This window comes from Protopterus annectens, chromosome 1.part2 (genome assembly GCF_019279795.1).
Source record: "Protopterus annectens isolate FY-2018-M chromosome 1.part2, PAN1.0, whole genome shotgun sequence".
In the NCBI taxonomy this organism is placed as follows: domain Eukaryota; kingdom Metazoa; phylum Chordata; order Ceratodontiformes; family Protopteridae; genus Protopterus; species Protopterus annectens.
The window spans coordinates 923,724,610-923,742,178 of NC_056727.1; the positions used below are offsets into that span (position 1 = coordinate 923,724,610).

General features: G+C 41.6%; 1 protein-coding gene across 1 annotated transcript in view; it reads left to right on the forward strand.

Annotated features, from left to right (window-relative positions):
• Nucleotides 1-17,569, forward strand: part of SDE2 (SDE2 telomere maintenance homolog) — a 665,355-nt gene that overhangs the window by 95,904 nt on the left and 551,882 nt on the right. The window contains exon 2 of the mRNA XM_044059687.1: nt 1,061-1,178. Coding sequence (XP_043915622.1) covers nt 1,061-1,178 — 118 coding nt within the window. The remainder of the gene's footprint in view (nt 1-1,060; nt 1,179-17,569) is intronic.

Below are 17,569 nucleotides of genomic sequence, written 5' to 3' on the forward strand. Positions count from 1 at the left end.
AGTGCTTGCAGCCGATTGTGGCTACTAGTGTGGTGTGCCAGTAGTTCCACAAGGCTATGACTTTGCAATCTCTAATTTAACCCGAGTGTCCTTTCCTAACTATGAGTAAGTATACCAAAGTTGCACATTATCCAGTCTTGCAGATGCTGATGATGTGTCTGTCTTGGAGAACCATGTGTTGGCCACCATTAAGCCATTTTACATGACAGAAGTCTAGAATTGCATCTCCTCCCATTATTCCTGTTGCCTAAACCATGTGGACCCATATGTTCTGTTTATCTTGTTATGAGCAGTCATACCTTGCATTATGAAGACCAGCTCAGTTTAGACAAACTGTAGAAGCAAAGTCATTTTATCTCTGGGAAATAGCTGAACTGTTTTGTTAGGTAGTGTATGTGATGTAGTGTTTTCCAACTCTTTTTAGAGCAGTTCATTTTACAGTTTTGGCAGAAGTGGGATTTAGACAGCAGGTCATAGACAGTTTCATTGTGTTTGAATTGGTTACAGACAGTATTTTGAAAAATGCTGTATGCAAGGAGAAGCTTTGTTTTTGTTTAATAGGCTGTCATAGAAAAGGAAACAACTTTTCTCACTGATCTATCATTTTTTTGCAATTTATATTAAGTTGTGTGTTGCAAGGTGCTGTACCTTCCACACAAAATGTTTTGGTTAGTTTTTGCAGGTTAGAAAATGTTGTTTCACTGGATTGGAGGGCGGTGGATCCATATACTATAAATCTTTCTTTAGTTAGTTTTCATGTGTCTGGCAAGGGGGAAGAAAATTATTTTGTATACATTTGCAGAATTTAGAAGTTCACATACATTGTTGGGTCACTGTAGTACTTGATACTGGTCTTGTCTTGAGCACTAGCTGTCTGCCTTTGAGTTTTGTTCTCTCTCTGTTGTGTTTTGTATCGTGATGATATGCTTTTACACTGTGCTCAGTTCATGATCGAAAGGGGTCCTTTGGACTACTTTGCTTACCAGCTAGTAAAAGAATGACCAGTGCATTTTCTGTTGTGTATGATGACCTCTGTAACTGTTCTCTCTCTATCCAATAGGGAGTTCCTGTTGAGGATTTCTACGTGAAGTGTAATGGCCGCTTGGTTACCACTGATGAGGAACTGCATCATGGAGTTGTGTACATCCTGGAGCCTCGATTATGTGGTGGGAAAGGAGGTTGGTAAATTTTGCTTGATAATTGTCAGTAGCTATTGTCCTTTTTTTGTATGTTTAACTAGATAAGCATAATAATTAAACCTTGTTCAGCTCTGATTTGCACTGTTAACACACACGCCATTTAAATGTCCATTTCAAATGGTTAAACTCCTGGATGTTGTAAGGCTTTTTTTGAATATTTGAATTTGCACCTCTCCTTCCTCCACCAAATTTGGCTTGAGTCTAATGTTGCTTAAATGTTATGGATTCCATGTCGGGCTGTTTCCAGATTGTCTGTACTGGTTGAATCGCTAAAGCTTTTTCTGTTTTTGTTTTCTATGTTAACTGGGTAAATTCCACTGATTGCCTTACATTGCCATCCCTGATGAGAAAAAGCACCAGTACAAATATAGACACATTTTTAATTACAGTGCATAATTAACATAAGTAGCTTGCCTTGAGGAAGAGACTGGATGGACAGGAGAGGATCCGTACAGACTCTACTACACATTATCCAGAGACTAGGATTTATCCCCCTACACTGGAGCTGTGAAAGAGCAGCACTGTCTGCTGTGTCACCGGGTGGCACACAACACATTAGGTGCCACAGGTTACAAAACTTGCACACAAAAAATCAGTTACTTAATTTGTGTAAACACCGTTTTACGCGCAGGGGGAATAAATCCCTTATGACACACACTTTTTTCAACATTTTGTATGGCATAGTGCACCTTTCTTAGTAATGTAGTCTGATTATTAAAAATTATGCTGTAGCAGCTAAAGAAATACAACAGTGTATTCTGAAGGGCAAAAGGACAGAATTCAGTAATTTGCATCTTTGACAGTGTAGTTTCCTATCTGAACAGTATCCACTACACAGGTGCCTGAAGGAGAAAAACGGTTCTGTTCTAGTGGCTTTGCGTTATTTGTTGCTGTTCAGCTGTTAGCTTCTTGTCAAACCACAGATGTTTTACTTCAGTTTCTCTTAGGTTTCATTAATATGCTTGTATTAGGTAGAGCCAGACAGACTTAGTATTTGGAATAGAGTAGTGATTGTGATCCAGTGCTGGTCCTTTAGGTATTGAGCTGATCTTTCTTTGTGACTAGCTCTATGATTTGGACCACAGCCAGAGATATTTATATCGATTTTTGCCTTTGCTGGCAACCCTTTTCCTGTGAACTGCTCGCTTTACAGCCGGAAAATTTTTAATAAAGCATTTATCAGCAACTAAGGAGCGACTTTTCATTTTACTTACTTTTTTTTCCCCTTTGAGTGAGTAGATTGCAGTAGTCCTGTTGCATTTTTCCAGTGGAGTTTTGAGTTTTATTACTTTGCTTGGGTACCATGGAATACTCACTGCTTTTCAGAAGGGGATATTTTCGTGGTAGACATGGAGATTTGATATTGCAGAGCTCCAGTTTCAAGGGTTGATTATACTTAAGTGTTAGGACCTCTCAGTATTTTCCCCAGACTGATTACTCTAGATGTTCATCGTGTTTCACTGTTGCAGTCATTACTCTTGGGTTATCCTGCTGGCAGGCTACCCGCAGTCGGCCTGAATTCCAAAGTCCTGGTCCGGCGTCAGTTGCTGTCGCCTCTTCTCTGACGCCAGTGTGCCAGGAGTATAAAAGATGCAGCTGACGCCATTTTCTTCAGTCTTTCTTGCCGCGCGGTGCCCGAAGCAAAAGCAGTTCGCAAGTGCCGGTCGGCTGACTCCTGAGATTTTCGAAATTGAATTTCAGATCTGAAGTCTTCAATAAAGCTAAGTACCCCGTTGGGGAAACTTTTTCTTGCTCCAGACCGATGTCAGTAAAAGTTAACAATTGTATTTCTTGTGGGAAGCAAATACCTCATAAGGATTTTCATTCTTACTGTATTCCTTGCCTAGGCCCTGACCACGACGTTGCTAGTTGTCTGTTTTGTGCTAGATTCAACCAACGTGTCTGTTCGATTTTGCTTTACATTACTTTGGCCGAAGGTTTAACTATATAATGCCATCGGAACAACCGACGACCGGAGTTCATAAAAAGCGCAAGGGCAAAGAAAAGGACAGGCATCCGAGGTCCCAAACTGACGAAGCCTCTTCTAGGCCAGTCGCCGGTTCTCAGTGAGGCGCTTTCGCAGCCCCCGACACCCGCTACCTCAGAGCCACAGGCTGTCTCAGACTCCCACGTGGAGACAACTAGGCCTCTGGAAACCCAAGGTATTGGGCCTACAGAAACTGTTCCCTCAGATGGGTCCGGAGCCGCTGAGCAGGCATCGGCTTCTGAGGGTGTTTTCAGACCTACACAGCTTACTATCAAGACCATTTCAGTAGCCAAGGCAAAGTCTAAAACACCTTTAAAAACAAAGAAACCGGTACAGCATTGTCCTGGACAGTCATCCATGCCAAAGAAACAGATGCTTAAAATGGCCAAGAATCTAATTACTTTGATCAGGGGTTCCCATCCCTCTCCTAATAAAAGGCCTAGGCAAGACACTGACTATGACTCCTCTGACCAAGTTTCTATTTCCTCTGATTCCTCTTCAGAACAGGGATATTCTCTTCCTCCCTATGAGGACTCATACGCTGAAGAGTCTATCCCTTCAGCCTATCCTCCTGAGGATTACTCTTTTGGGGAAACCCTGCACACCATGAGGGAGCATTTCCATTGGGAGAGCCAGGATTATTCAGAATCCAAGAAAAGGCTCGGATACTTTCTTTTACTGCCTCAGCACAGACCCCTTGCTGTCCCCCCTGTACTAGATGTTGTTGATGTATTTTCTGAATCCAGTTTGTCTCCTGATTCTTTACCCCCTGCACCAGTTAAGCCAGGTAGGTATTACAGGGTCCCAGATTCTCATAAATTTCTTTATAAAAACTCTGCTGCTGACCCAGAAACAATTTCTCAGGGTCCCAAAGGGGTCAAGGCTTCCACTGCAAAAAAACCCTGTTCCCTCTGATAGGGTTTCTAAAGCACTGGACAGATGGGGGAAAAAAGTTTACACCTCTGCTACTTTAGCTGTAAGGGCTTTAAACTGCCAGTTTCACATGCTTAAATATCAACAATATCTAATGTCTTTGCTAAAACAGAAAATGCTTACAAGCTCAGAATGCCTTGAAAATAAGGAAATGCAGGACTTATTGGATGCAGCTGAACAAGTGGGAAAGCATACTTTGCAATGTGGTTTTTGATTCATTAGAGGCTTCTTGCAGAGCCGCAGTTACAGGTTTTGTCATTCGAAGGCATGCTTGGTTAAAAGAACAAAGTTTACCTGATCATGTTAAAGCAAAATTATTGGATGCTCCATTACAGCATGATACTTTGTTTGGTGTTAAGGCAGAAGAGGTGTTAGAAAATGGAGGATAAAGCAAAATCAATGCAGACAGTAAAGGATTTCTTACAGGTTCAGCCACCCAGATTTAGCAGGAACTGGCCTTATACAAATTGGTCCTTTCCAGTGTCAGACAGTCCGCAAAGAGGCAGATACAGACGCCCAAGAGGCAGGTCTCAGCCCCAAGGCTCATACAGACCTAAACAATGGGGTGCTTCAGCCCCCAAAGGCGGAGAAGACAAATCGCACCCTTATAGGAAACAGTCCCAATGACTTTCCTCTACCAATGCCAAGCACTTACCTTTTGGCAGCACCCTTAGGGGGAAAACTAGCACTTTTCTCACAAAAATGGTACATGATCACCCAGGACAAATGGGTACTGAATATTGTTTCTCAGGTTTACAGGTTCCACTTTCACACCCTACCAAGGCCAAAAGGTATGCCAGATCTGCCACACAATCAATGGGCAGAGGCACAAAAACAAATTTCTGCTCTCATGGACATGAGGGCTATTCAGAAAGTACCACAGCAAGAGCAGGGGCAAGGATTTTACTCAAGACTTTTCTTGGTACCCAGAAAGGACAAAGCTTGGAAGCCAGTACTGGACCTGTCTACTCTAAATACTTTCCTGGACGTTCCAAAATTCAAAATGTTGACACTGCAGCAACTTCTACCCATGCTGGGCAAGAAGGCTTGGCTAGTTAGTTGGACCTCAAAGAGGCATAACTGCATGTCCCAATCAGACAGTCTTGCAGTAGCTACCTCACATTCATAGCTGGCTCAATGCATTACCAATTCTCTGCACTGCCCTTTGGCTTATCTACTGCACCCAGGGTCTTCACAAAATGCCTGGCACCAATAATTGCATTTTGCAGACAAAAAAGAATTCAAATATATCCCTACTTGGACGACTGCCTTATTCAAGCAGAGAGCAAGGACTTTCTACTAAAGCATCTGGCGTTTGTAAAAAGATTACTAATTTGCCTAGGGTACACAGTAAACAAAAATAAATCAAAACTAGTGCCCTCTCAAGAGAGAATATTCCTGGGTGCAAGCTTAAATACAACTGCCCAGATGGCTTATCTCACGCCAGACAGACAAAGGCAACTGACTCATTACTTTCAAATGATGGCAACAAAGACCCAGCTACCTGCAAGAAAAATTCTGCAGGCTTTGGGCTTCATGGCATCCTGCATCCTGCTAATTCCATATGCAAGACTGCATACGAGGAAGCTACAGTGGTATCTAAAAAGTGTTAGGACTCAACATTGCCACAGCCTGGAAACAATAATTACTCTCATTCCCTGCCTGCAACAAGAGTTTCGATGGTGGGCACTGGCCTGTCACCACAAGGGACAGCCTTTTACTTTACCCATAGCCAGGCAGACACTAACAACAGATGCATCGGATTATGCCTGGGAGCACACATGGTGGGAAAATGTACACAGGGCACGTGGCCCACAGACCAAATGCATCTTCATATCAATCAAAAAGAGATGCTAGCTGTACAGAATGCCCTGACAACCTTTAAGGATCTACTACACCCAGGACAACTATTGCTAAAGGCGGAGAAGACAAATCGCAACCTTATAGGAAATACATAAACAAGCAAGGGGGCACACATTCCTACCCCCTTTGCAGGCAAGCCATGACTTTGTGGAGCACAGCACTGACCTATCAAATACATCTGCAGGCACAATTCCTGCCAGGAAAGAAAAATACTCTGGCAGACAAACTAAGCAGAAACCTCATGGACCTTCACGAGTGGAAACTAGATCCACAAGTCTTCAGCATGATAACAAAGAAATGGGGATGCCCAGACATAGATCTATTTGCCTCCCCTCACAACTGCAAACTACAGAGATTCTGCACAAGGACTTATCACAAACAAGCATGGAAAGTGGATGCGCTATCATTCAGCTCTAAAACCCTAACAGTTTATGCCTATCCACCACTACCTCTCTTCCCCAAGGTACTCCTAAAAGTCAGACAAGAGAAGCCAAAAATGATTCTTACTGCCCCAGACTGGCCATGCCAGCACTGATACCCAATCCTAAAGAGCTTGTCTCAAGGGCCAGCCTGGACTTTATCTCAAATTCCTCATCTTCTGACCCAACAAAACAATCCAGATCCTACACAGCCAACTCAGAACCTTAAATCTGGCTGCATGACGAATAATATAGCCACTCAGAACACACCTCTCTCTAAAGCAGTTATGAATGTCATTTTGGTAGCCAGGAGGCCCAGCACCAGGAAATCTTATGCAGAAAAATGGAAGAGATTCTGTGCTTGGAACTGGGCACAAGGACTTGAACCGCTTGTTCCAAATATTCCTCAGATTTTACAATACCTAACTGAGATGCTGGACAAAGGTCTGTCTTTCTCATCAATTAAGAACCATGCCTCTGCCATTTCAGCTCATTACAATATGGAACCTCCTATTTTCTCTCATCCACTGCTAAGACAGTACCTCAGAGGGGCAAAAAACATAAGACCCCCCCAAGGAGAGCACCGATACCTACGTGGGACCTCAACGTTGTCTTGGAAAAGCTCACACTGCCTCCTTTTGAGCCAGCCAATACAGCTGAGATAAAATTCCTATCATGGAAAACTGCTCTGCTCCTAGCAATAACTTCAGTAAGAAGAGTCTCAGAGTTACAGGCGTTAATGGCAGTGGAACCTTTTTTCATTTTTCATCCGGACAGGGTTTCTCCAAGGACAAACCCAACATTTATGCCAAAGGTAGTATTCGGTGTGACTCTTAACCAAACCATTCATTTGCCAATTTTATATCCAAATCCCCAGAATAAAGGGGAGAGACTTATGCACTCTTTGGACATACACAGGCAGCTACGCTTCTACTTGGACAAAACAAAAGCTTTCAGAAAAACTGAGCAACTTTTTGTGGCATACGCTGCAGGATCGCAAGGAAAGGCTATTTCAAAGCAGACTATTTCAAAATGGATAGGACACTGCATTTGTTTCTGCTATGCACAGCATGGCAAGTCAGTGCCTAAGAATATTAGGCCACATTCTACCAGGGCAGCAGCCACATCAGCAGCCTTTCTCAGAGGAATACCAACCAAGGAAATTTTGGAGGCTGCAACTTGGAGTTCAGTGTACACTTTTACCAAGCACTACCACTTACCTCTTTACTCTAAATCCAGAGCAGGCTTTGCCACTGCAGTTCTGCAGGGCCTCATAGCCACTCATAATCCTATTTTGACCCAGCCACCCATCCTCAGCTTTGGGATTCAACCTAAGAGTAATGACTGCAACAGTGAAACACGATGAACATAGTACAGTTGTGTACCTACCATAAATGTAGATATTCGAGTGTATTCACTTTTGCAGTCCAGGTTACCCTTCTTCCATCCCCCTTTCATTGATGGGACTTATCTGTACTTCTCTATTCTATACAAACCTATGTGGTGTATTTGCTTGTAGAGAAAGGTAATGTTTATGTTAGTGCATGCATTTTTATTTGCAAAATTTTTAGCCTACCCTTTGGGGGGCACCTGACATCTGGGGCAAGAAAAACTGAAGAGAATGGCGTCGGCTGCATCTTTTTTATACCGCTGGCGCACTGACATCAGGGAAGAGGCGACAGCAACCGACGTTGGACCAGGACTTTGGAATTCAGGCCGACTGGGGGTAGCCTGCCAGCAGGATAACCCAAGAGCAATGACTGCAACAGTGAATACACTCTAACATCTACATTTATGGTAGGTACACAGCTGTACTTTCCTGTTTCATAACATTGTTCTTTTTTTCTTGTGCACTTCTTTTTTGTTGTGAATGGTCTTCAGGTAAAGAAAATGACCCCTGACTGCTGCTAGCAGTTTTTGAGGTAATTTTGCTGTAATTTGTTCCAAGCAGAACTTTCATTTTTTCTTATCCATGGATTTCTCACCTTTAAATTTGACAGGTAGTCTACCATTTTGATTTTTTTTTTATTTCATATTCTTGTTAGTGTTGTTGGCTCTAGGTCTATGTTACTACAATTACAAATTCTCCTTTTGTCAAAGTATGTCTGCAGGAAGAAGATGCAATTTACTGACAGGCACGTTTAAAATGTTTGGCTTGCTTAGGTGTTGAATGTGTCACTTTATTGCATTTTGTATGCCTTAAGTTTGACAATACTGACAAATACCTGAGATGAAAGTCATTAAAGAATTCTTTAATTTTCTAATGTTATAGTATTAACCCCAGCTCTAGCAGCTTCCTCCAGACTCTCTCATCCTTAAAGTTGATGTTCTTCGTGTTTCAGTTTTGCAGTCATTATGTTTGGGTAATCTGCTGGCAGGTTGCTCTCAATCGGCCTGAATAACAAAGTCTTGGGTCCTGCATCGGTTGCTGTCTCCTCTTCCATGACGTCAGGTTGTCAGGGGTATAAAACATGCAGCCTATGCCATTTTATAAAGTCTTTCTTACCACGCGGTGCCCGAAGCAGAAGCGGTTCGCAAGTGCCGGTCGGCCGACTCCTGAAATTTTCGCATTCGACTTTCAGAACCGAAGTCTTCAACTAAAGCTAAGTACCCCATTGGGGAAACTTTTTCTTGCTCCTTACCGATGTCAGTAAAAGTTAATAATTGCATTACTTGTGGAAAGCAAATACCTCCTAAGGATTTTCATTTGTACTGTATTCCTTGCCTAGGCCCAGATCATAATGTGCCTTGCTGTCGGTTTTGTGCTAGATTTAACCAACGCACTATTAAGTGTCGGTATGTTTTTGCTTCTAAATATTTTGGATCAAGATTTAATTACCCTGAAATGTCGTCTGTTAGCAGTCAGACTACCGGAGTTCACAAAAAAACGCAAAGAAAGAGACCATCGAGGTAAAAAACTGACGGCGAAACTTCTAAGCCAGTCGCCGGTTCGCATACCTGCATATCCCATTAAGGGAACTGTGCAGAAGGTACCGCCACTTCAAGGCAGGTTTTTTGCATTACCAATTCTCTGCACTGCCCTTTGGCTTATCTGCTGCACCCAGGGTCTTTACAAAGTGCCTGGCACCAGTAATTGCATTCTGCAGACAGAAGCATACAAATGTATCCTTATCTGGACGACTGTCTCATTCAAGCAGAGGGCAAGGACACTCTTCTTCAACATCTGGCGTTTGTAAAAAGGCTTCTAACATGCCTAGGGTACACAGTAAACGAAAAGAAATCGCAACTGGTACCCTCTCAAATAATTACATTCCTGGATGCAAGCTTGAATACAACTGCCCGGATGGCTTGCCTTACACCAGACAAACGAAGGCAACTGACAACATACTTCAAACAAATGGCAACAAATCTCAGTTATCTGCAAGACAAATTCTGCAGGCTTTGGGGTTCATGGCATCCTGCATTCTACTAATTCCATATGCGAGACTGCATATGAGGAAACTTCAATGGTACCAAAAAAGTTTATGGAGTCAACATTGTCACAGTCTGGAAACAATGATTCCTCTCATTCCCTGCCTACAGCAGGCGTTTCTTTGGTGGGCAGAGACATGTCACCAAAACAAGGGACTGTCATTCACTCTACCCCTTGCCACCCAAACCCTAACTACAGACACATCAGACTATGCTTGGGGGGCCCACCTGGCGGGGAGATGCATTCAGGACAAATGGAGCCCAAAACAAATGCATCTGCATATCAACCAGAAAGAGATGCAAGCTATTCAGAATGCTCTGACAGCCTTCAAGGACTTACTTCATCCAGGACAACTACTGATAAAGATGGACACCACCACGGTTATGTGGTACATAAACAAGCAGGAGAGTACACATTCCTACCCCCTTTGCAGACTAGCCATGGCATTGTGGAACACAGCTTTCACTTGCCAAATACATGTTCAAGCTCAATTCCTTCCAGAAAAACAAAATACTCTGGCAGACGACCTAAGCAGAAATCTTATGGACCCGCACGAGTGGAAACTGGATCCACAAATCTTCAGCATGTTAACACAGAAATGGGTGAGCCCAGACATAATTTTGGGGAAAGGCAAATAGAACTATCAACTGGACAAATTCTGCGCAAGGACTTATCACAGAAAAGCATGGAAAGTGGATGCCCTATTCACAGAAAAGCATGGAAAGTGGATGCCCTATTCACAGAAAAGCATGGAAAGTGGATGCCCTATTCACAGAAAAGCATGGAAAGTGGATGCCCTATTCTTCAGTTGGAAAAACCTATCAGTCTATGCCTTTCCCCCTCTTCCTCCTCTGTCCAAGGTCTTACTAAAGGTCAGACAGGAAAAACCAAAAATGATCCTAGTTGTTCCGGACTGGCCTCGCCAGCACTGGCACCTAATTCTAAGGAATATATCTCAACTTCCTCCTTGGTACTTGCCTCAAATACCTCACCTACTGTCTCAGCCGAACAATCAAATTCTGCACAATCAGCTCCAGACTCTGAACCTTGCAGCATGGCTGATCATTTAATTATTCAAACAACACCTCTCAGTAAATCTGTGATGGATGTCATTTTGGAAGCCAGAAGGCCTAGTACTAGAAGCTCTTTTATGCTGATAAATGGAAGAGATTCTCTGCTTGGAATCAAGCACAGGGAACGGACACAGCAAAACCCAATATCCCTCAGATTGTACAATATTTGACTGAGATGCTTGACTAGGGCCTATCTTTTTCTTCAATAAAAATCCATGCCTGTGCCATCTCGGCTCATTACAACACAGAGCCTCCCCTCTTTTCTCATCCTCTGCTTAAACAGTATCTTAGAGGGGGCAAAAGTTTAAGGCCTCCCAGAAGATCACCAACTCCTGCATGGGACTTCAATTTTGTGTTGGAAAAATCACCCTGCCTCGTTTTGAACCAGCAGCTACTGCGGATATAAAATTTTTATCTTGGAAAACAGCTTTCCTCTTGGCAATCACTTCAGCAAGAAAGGATTCAGAGCTACAGGCTCTCATGGCTGTGGAGCCTTTTATTACATTTTACTCGGACAGGGTGTCCCTCAGGACCAATCCTTCTTTTATGCCTAATGTGGTATCCAGTGTGGCTCTTAACCAAACAATTCACCTGCCAACATTTTACCCAAATCCGCAAAAAAAGGGGGAGTGGATTCTGCGTTAATTGGACGTACACAGACAACTAAGATTCTACTTGAACAGGAACAAATCTCTAAGAAAGTCTGAGCAACTACTGGTGGCATTTGCTGCAGGATCAGAGGGGAAGGCTATATCAAAGCAGACTATTTCTAAGTGGATAAGCCACTGCATTAGTTTCTGCTACTTGCACCATGGTAAACCTGTGCCCAAGGGGATCCGGTCACATTCCACCAGGGCTGCCTCTACCTCAGCAACTTTTCTCAGAGGAGTTCTAACCAAAGACATTCTAGAAGCTGCTACTTGGAGCTCTGTTCATACCTTCACAAAGCATTATCATTTGCCTCTCTTCTCCAAATCCAGGGCAGGCTTTGCCACTGCACTTCTGCAGGGCCTTATAGCCACTCTTAATGCTATCTAGTTCCATCCTCCCATCCATAGCTTTGGGATTCTACCCAGATGTAATGACTGCAACAGTGAAACACGAAGAACATAGTACAGTTGTGTACACTTACCATAAATGTAGATGTTCGAGTGTATTCACTGTTGCAGTCAGGGTTACCCACCCGCCATCCCCCCTTTTCTATAACTTCTCTTTTCTTCACTATGTATTTGGGTGGCACCTGACATCTGGGGCACGAAAAACTGAATAAAATGGCGTTGGCTGCATGTTTTATACCCCTGACGCCATGGAAGAGGAGACAGCAACTGACGCAGGACCCAAGACATTGTTATTCAGGCCGACTGGGGGCAACCTGCCAGCAGATTACCCAAATGTAATGACTGCAAAAGTGAATACACTCAAACATCTACATTTATGGTAAGTGTACACAACTGTACTTTTCATGTTTTGGTCAAGGTAGTGTTCAAGGTCCTTCTGTTTCTTCCACTAAAAAGTTAAATGTGACAGACACAGGCATAAGATTGAAAAAGACTTGACAGATGTGAGCACAGGTTCCTTGTATTCTGTTGAGGAAATTAAAGCAAAGAAGGCAGTGGAGCACATTGAAAGAGGTCATGTAAAGCTCTCTGTCACAATTGTTGGAACCAACCACCACTGCAAGGAAAACGGCTACTATCTGGGTAGGACACTACCTTTCTTCTGGCTTCTATACCTAATTCCACCTGTAAAAAAGTTGTTTGCCTCACTGCGTATGTCTGCGATCTCTAGGTTATTATCAGGTAGGAGATGGGAGGCCAGAGGCTAAAAGAGTTATTCTTGGTGTAAGTGACTGACATCTGTGTAAGCCAACTTTATAGATGGGCTTTACAACTGACTATGTCACTTTCTTGAAGAGCAAGCCTTTTAAAATCTGACCCAGTGTCATCCTCAAAGTCTTACACCTGTTCTTCTAGTCCCAGGACCCCCAGGCTTTTAACACCAAATAATCTAATTATCAGGTGTTGATTTGCCATATGCTAGGTGAGCAACCATTAGTGTTGTTGAAGTTTGTTTACCAGGCAGTGACAGCAGACATTAGTACAGGTATCCATCATGCTGACATCAGTTTTCTAGATTATGCTGACACACTATGCATCTGTGTTACTGATGTTGGTTTTACCAGCATCTGTTTATCCAGTTCCTACTTCACAGGCATCTGTATTTCAAGCTTTAGCTTTTTATAGTCCTGATTCTGTGCCAGTCTGTCTAGACATTTATCTCTAGATACCCCTTCTTCACTTGTCAGCTGATCAGTTCTACATAGGTGGTGGTGTAACCTGCTAATTTTCAGCTTTCCGTTCTCAGTTTCCTGTTCAGAGTATAGTTTTCTGCAGTGCCAGAGTCCCTTCAAGGTATAATCAGGCTTCCTGTCCCCCACCATCTGCATCCCATCTAAGATGCATCTTAGTCACCCGTTCTCATATGTAAAAAGACTACTGTGTTTCCACAGATTTGGAGACCCGAGACAAAAACAGACACACACGCAATGTCAAAGATAAAGCAGTTTTGAAGAAATATGATGCTCTCTTTCCCTCCTATCCTTTGTAAAACTCCCAGGTTGAGGGGAGAGTCCCCATATGATGTAAAAAAAAAAAAGAGGGCTGGCCCTCTGTAGCGGTTTCCTCACCTCAGAAATGACAATGCAACATTTTTAGAATGGTTAAGCAGTTTTTGTGCATGGTGCTGTCCTTGCTTGACTTCCTACAAGGTACTGTCACATTTGCTTGGTAGCATTCTGATTGTGGTTCCAATTCCTAGGTGAGATTGAGGATTGATACCCATAAGCTAGATATGACTGTTTTCTTCAGCTGTAGTTTGTCCCATGACATGTAATCCAGGGAGGCAGACCACTTAAGAAATACGGTTTGAGTTTTGTATCTTATTTTTGGAGAGCAGTAAACAGTGTATCTTATGTATATATGTTTTTCACAAGAGACCTGCTGGACATTGAGTATAAGTATACAGTTTGCTAAGGGACTTCTGAAGGACCCTTCAAAGGAGAGTTTTAAGACTCAGAAAGCCAGTGCTGTTAATATGAGCAACTTAATAGTCCACATGGCATACAGCTCCATGGACAAGGCTGCTAAGTCAGTGAAATCTGGCATAACTATGTACTAGCACTCCTGTATGTGCCTCACTGGGTTCACGTAGGATACTGAGGTGAATTTTTTTTTTTTTTTGTTTTAAATTTGTCAAATGGGTAAATTAACTTGTTCAAAGACTGTTTTTATTTTTAGCCGCAGCTAATACCCAAGGGCACAAACGCACAGAAAATATTTTTTGGTACAATTACAATTTAGACCTTAAAAATGAATGCAGTGAGATTGACTGAGAAAGAAAAAGAAGCAAGCACTGGTATGTGCAGTATAAACATACAAAAGTAAAACCACAGCCGTACATTCAGTATGTACGGTATACAACCCCAGAGATATGAGACCTGAATCTTGAGTGCAGCAAAGAGGGATCATTTTCTGCAGTGAGAACAAAAAGTTGAACAGTTAATACTGTGAAGTATTGGCAAAACATAAAGCGAATAGTAAAACAGCAGCAGTTAAAGTAGCAACCAAAAAAGAAGCTGTCAATGAATGAATGATAAAAGTTCAAAACATTGAAATGTGAAGTGGGTATAGTCGTGATAGGAATTGATAAAATAATTCTAAGTAACTGGTTAGAAGTTATTGCTTAGGAGAAAGCACAAAGGATGCAGAACATGTAGGCACAAGCACAGTGGCATACTAAGAAGTGATATTGCAGAGGAAACTAAATTCAGGGAAGTTATAGGTATTGGTATTAAAGGTAAATACAGGGGGAAATTGAAGTATGGCAATTGCAATATCGTTACTAAGCTGAAACAGAGTACAAAGCATTAGTGTAAATAAAATCACTTCAGCAAGCAGATCTAGGAGATTATTCCTCCCAAAGGGAGGGCATCGGAGACAGACACCTTACTGAAGTTTCAAGTAGTTTATTCAGTTAAGTGGATAGATGGACGAGTGTTCTTGTTTTGCTAAGCTGGCTATAATTTAAATGGCAAGTTCCATATGTAGTGAATATGGTATGGAAAACCTTTTTTTTATAACTGAAGCTTAAAGAAAAAATAGCTATATATGAACAATTAATGAATGTACAGTATGGGAAGTGTGATGCAAAAACCTATATAAAACCTAGAAGAACTGCTAGTAGCTTTAACTGGAACCTCCCAAAGCACATCAAGTCTGCTTTAAGTTGGATTATAACAGTTTCTTGAATATTGTGAAATTGTTAGCATCCTTGGGACATAGGATATTTTGTTCCAGTATTCAAGCAGTATTTTACGTTAGGCTGTTCTGTAGTAGCTTAAATATTACCATGGCTTTGTAATTGTGTGGAGTCATAATTTCAAAGATCGAGTTTGTGGCTCACCTCTTAAGAACATTTTTTGAGTGGGGACAGTTATTTTCATGCAGTATTCTGAAAGTAAAAAAAAAAAAAAAAAGATAAATAGCATAGCTGTAGCAGTGACTGCCAGCCATTTAGTGTTTGCACTGGTTTTGCAGTAATGTTCATTGAAGGACAATAGGAATACAAGCCTAAGAATTCTGTTTTCTGCTGTTTGAAGAAGCTTAACATTGTAAGTAGACTGGAAAGTTATCGTAGGAAATGGATATTAAAGTTTAGGTAACTGAACATTAACGGCAGTGGCTCTCCTTGCTTCTGTTATGAGAATGCTGGCCACTTTGTAGTAAATGTTTAACTGATTTGTTACTGGTTTGTTTTTTCTGCATAATGTTTGAAGGTAAGATTTTGTTGAATAAAAGTCCAAGATATCTGTGATTAGTAAAATAAGGATTGCACAATCTTGAGAAGTCATGACTAGCAATCAATGGTGAATTTTTGGTCTTTTTTTGCTCTGTGACAAATAATTGATACTTTTCTTGGATTGATTGTCGGCTTATTGGAGGTAAGCCAAATAAAAATAACAAAATTATTCTGTAGGATGTTTAGTTTTTGAGTGTCTTTTGTAAGTTGAAATAAGTGCAGTATGAGCTGCATAAAGAATGCATGGTATGTATGGTAAGTCCCAGGGAAGCCTGTTACTTTCATAGATCCTTTGATTTTTGGACCCAAGGTAAGCGAGTACTTGAAAGGGATGAAAGAAAAAGGACGTAAAACAAAATACTTGTATGGAAGTTGGCTGTTATTCTCTATTGTTGTTCTTTTCAAGAATACAGTGGAATTAGCAGAGTCTCTAGTTTCTGTAATCTGCATCCCTGCTATGATTTATTTGGAGCCATGCTGTCTCCCTATCTGGATTCCAGTAAGATATTTGGTCCCAATGCAGAGGATTTGAGTGATTTTAATGTCCAGCATTGTGTGTCCTCTGCAGTTTTGATCATCATGCTGACTGCCTTTTTGTAAAGTTGGTCGGAAATTAGATTCTTCTTTCCTCTCTGGGCTTAATCAAGAAAGCCTAGACAAGGGAGATAATGGACTGAGGTTGTCTTTTCTCTTTCCCTTATCAACTCCTCCCTCGTTGCCGATGCCAGATGTATGACCCTGCCAAAACATACAGACAAATAAGGATGTGCAAATATTTCTCAAGAAAAGAAACTTCCAGAAAGTTTCTTATGACAAGGAAGGGCTTGAGTACTGTTCCAGATTATTTTTGGAGTCAGTATGAGAAGGGATCTTGGGCCCGTTCTCGACAGGAGTGGCCTGAGCAGCTTTGTTACAAGAGTCCTTTTTGTCTCTCTCTACATATTTTTCTACAGGAAATTTGAGATGCTGTTTGGATCTTCTGAATGATTACTTGCAAATAAAATCAGCAAAGCATTCAAGAAGGTGTATTCATTTACAAGTGGTGAGCCAGTCGCTACCCTTTCTGCATCTATTTTTTTAGTCTCCCCTCAGTAGGGTTGCCAACTTTTCATGTCAAAAATTCTGAACATGTACATGAAAGCAAAATGCAGTACCCCCCATGCATGCACCCCCCCACACACACACAGCCATTCCAGTGCCCCATTACTTGGCGCTCTCTCTATTTCTCCCCAGTTGCCATAAATACTGTTCAAAACTCTGTGTGCATACTGTTTTCTGCTTTACTTCTACAATGATTACAGATACGTGGATTTAATGTAAAACTTTTATTTCGAATTTTACAGCACAAACACTAATAGACATTCGCTAAACAAGCAATACAGTCTTGCATAAACAGACATAGCTTTAATACATCTTTGCCTTTAAAACTCACATTCACTGAAACAGCATTGAAAGAAAATGCATCTGGCCAATGGTGGATTAAGTTTACCTTTGGGTTTTTTCAAATCATAGGCCCCTTGCACACATTTTTAAAGCCAAGCAAAAGTTCTTTGATTCACCTTCCTGATTGTATTAAATTTTAATACATAACAGCTTAGCAGACATGAATTAGCAGCCATCACAACTTTAAGACTGGTACGCTCATGCTCCTGTAGAATCTCTAATGAAACAAACTGGCATATTACTGATATACTTAAATAGCATATATTGCCAGGCTGTGGCAACACAATCCTCTAAAATATTGGATATGTTAACCATATGAAAATGGCCTTATGTTAGTTCCCTTAAACCAATTCACACTAAAA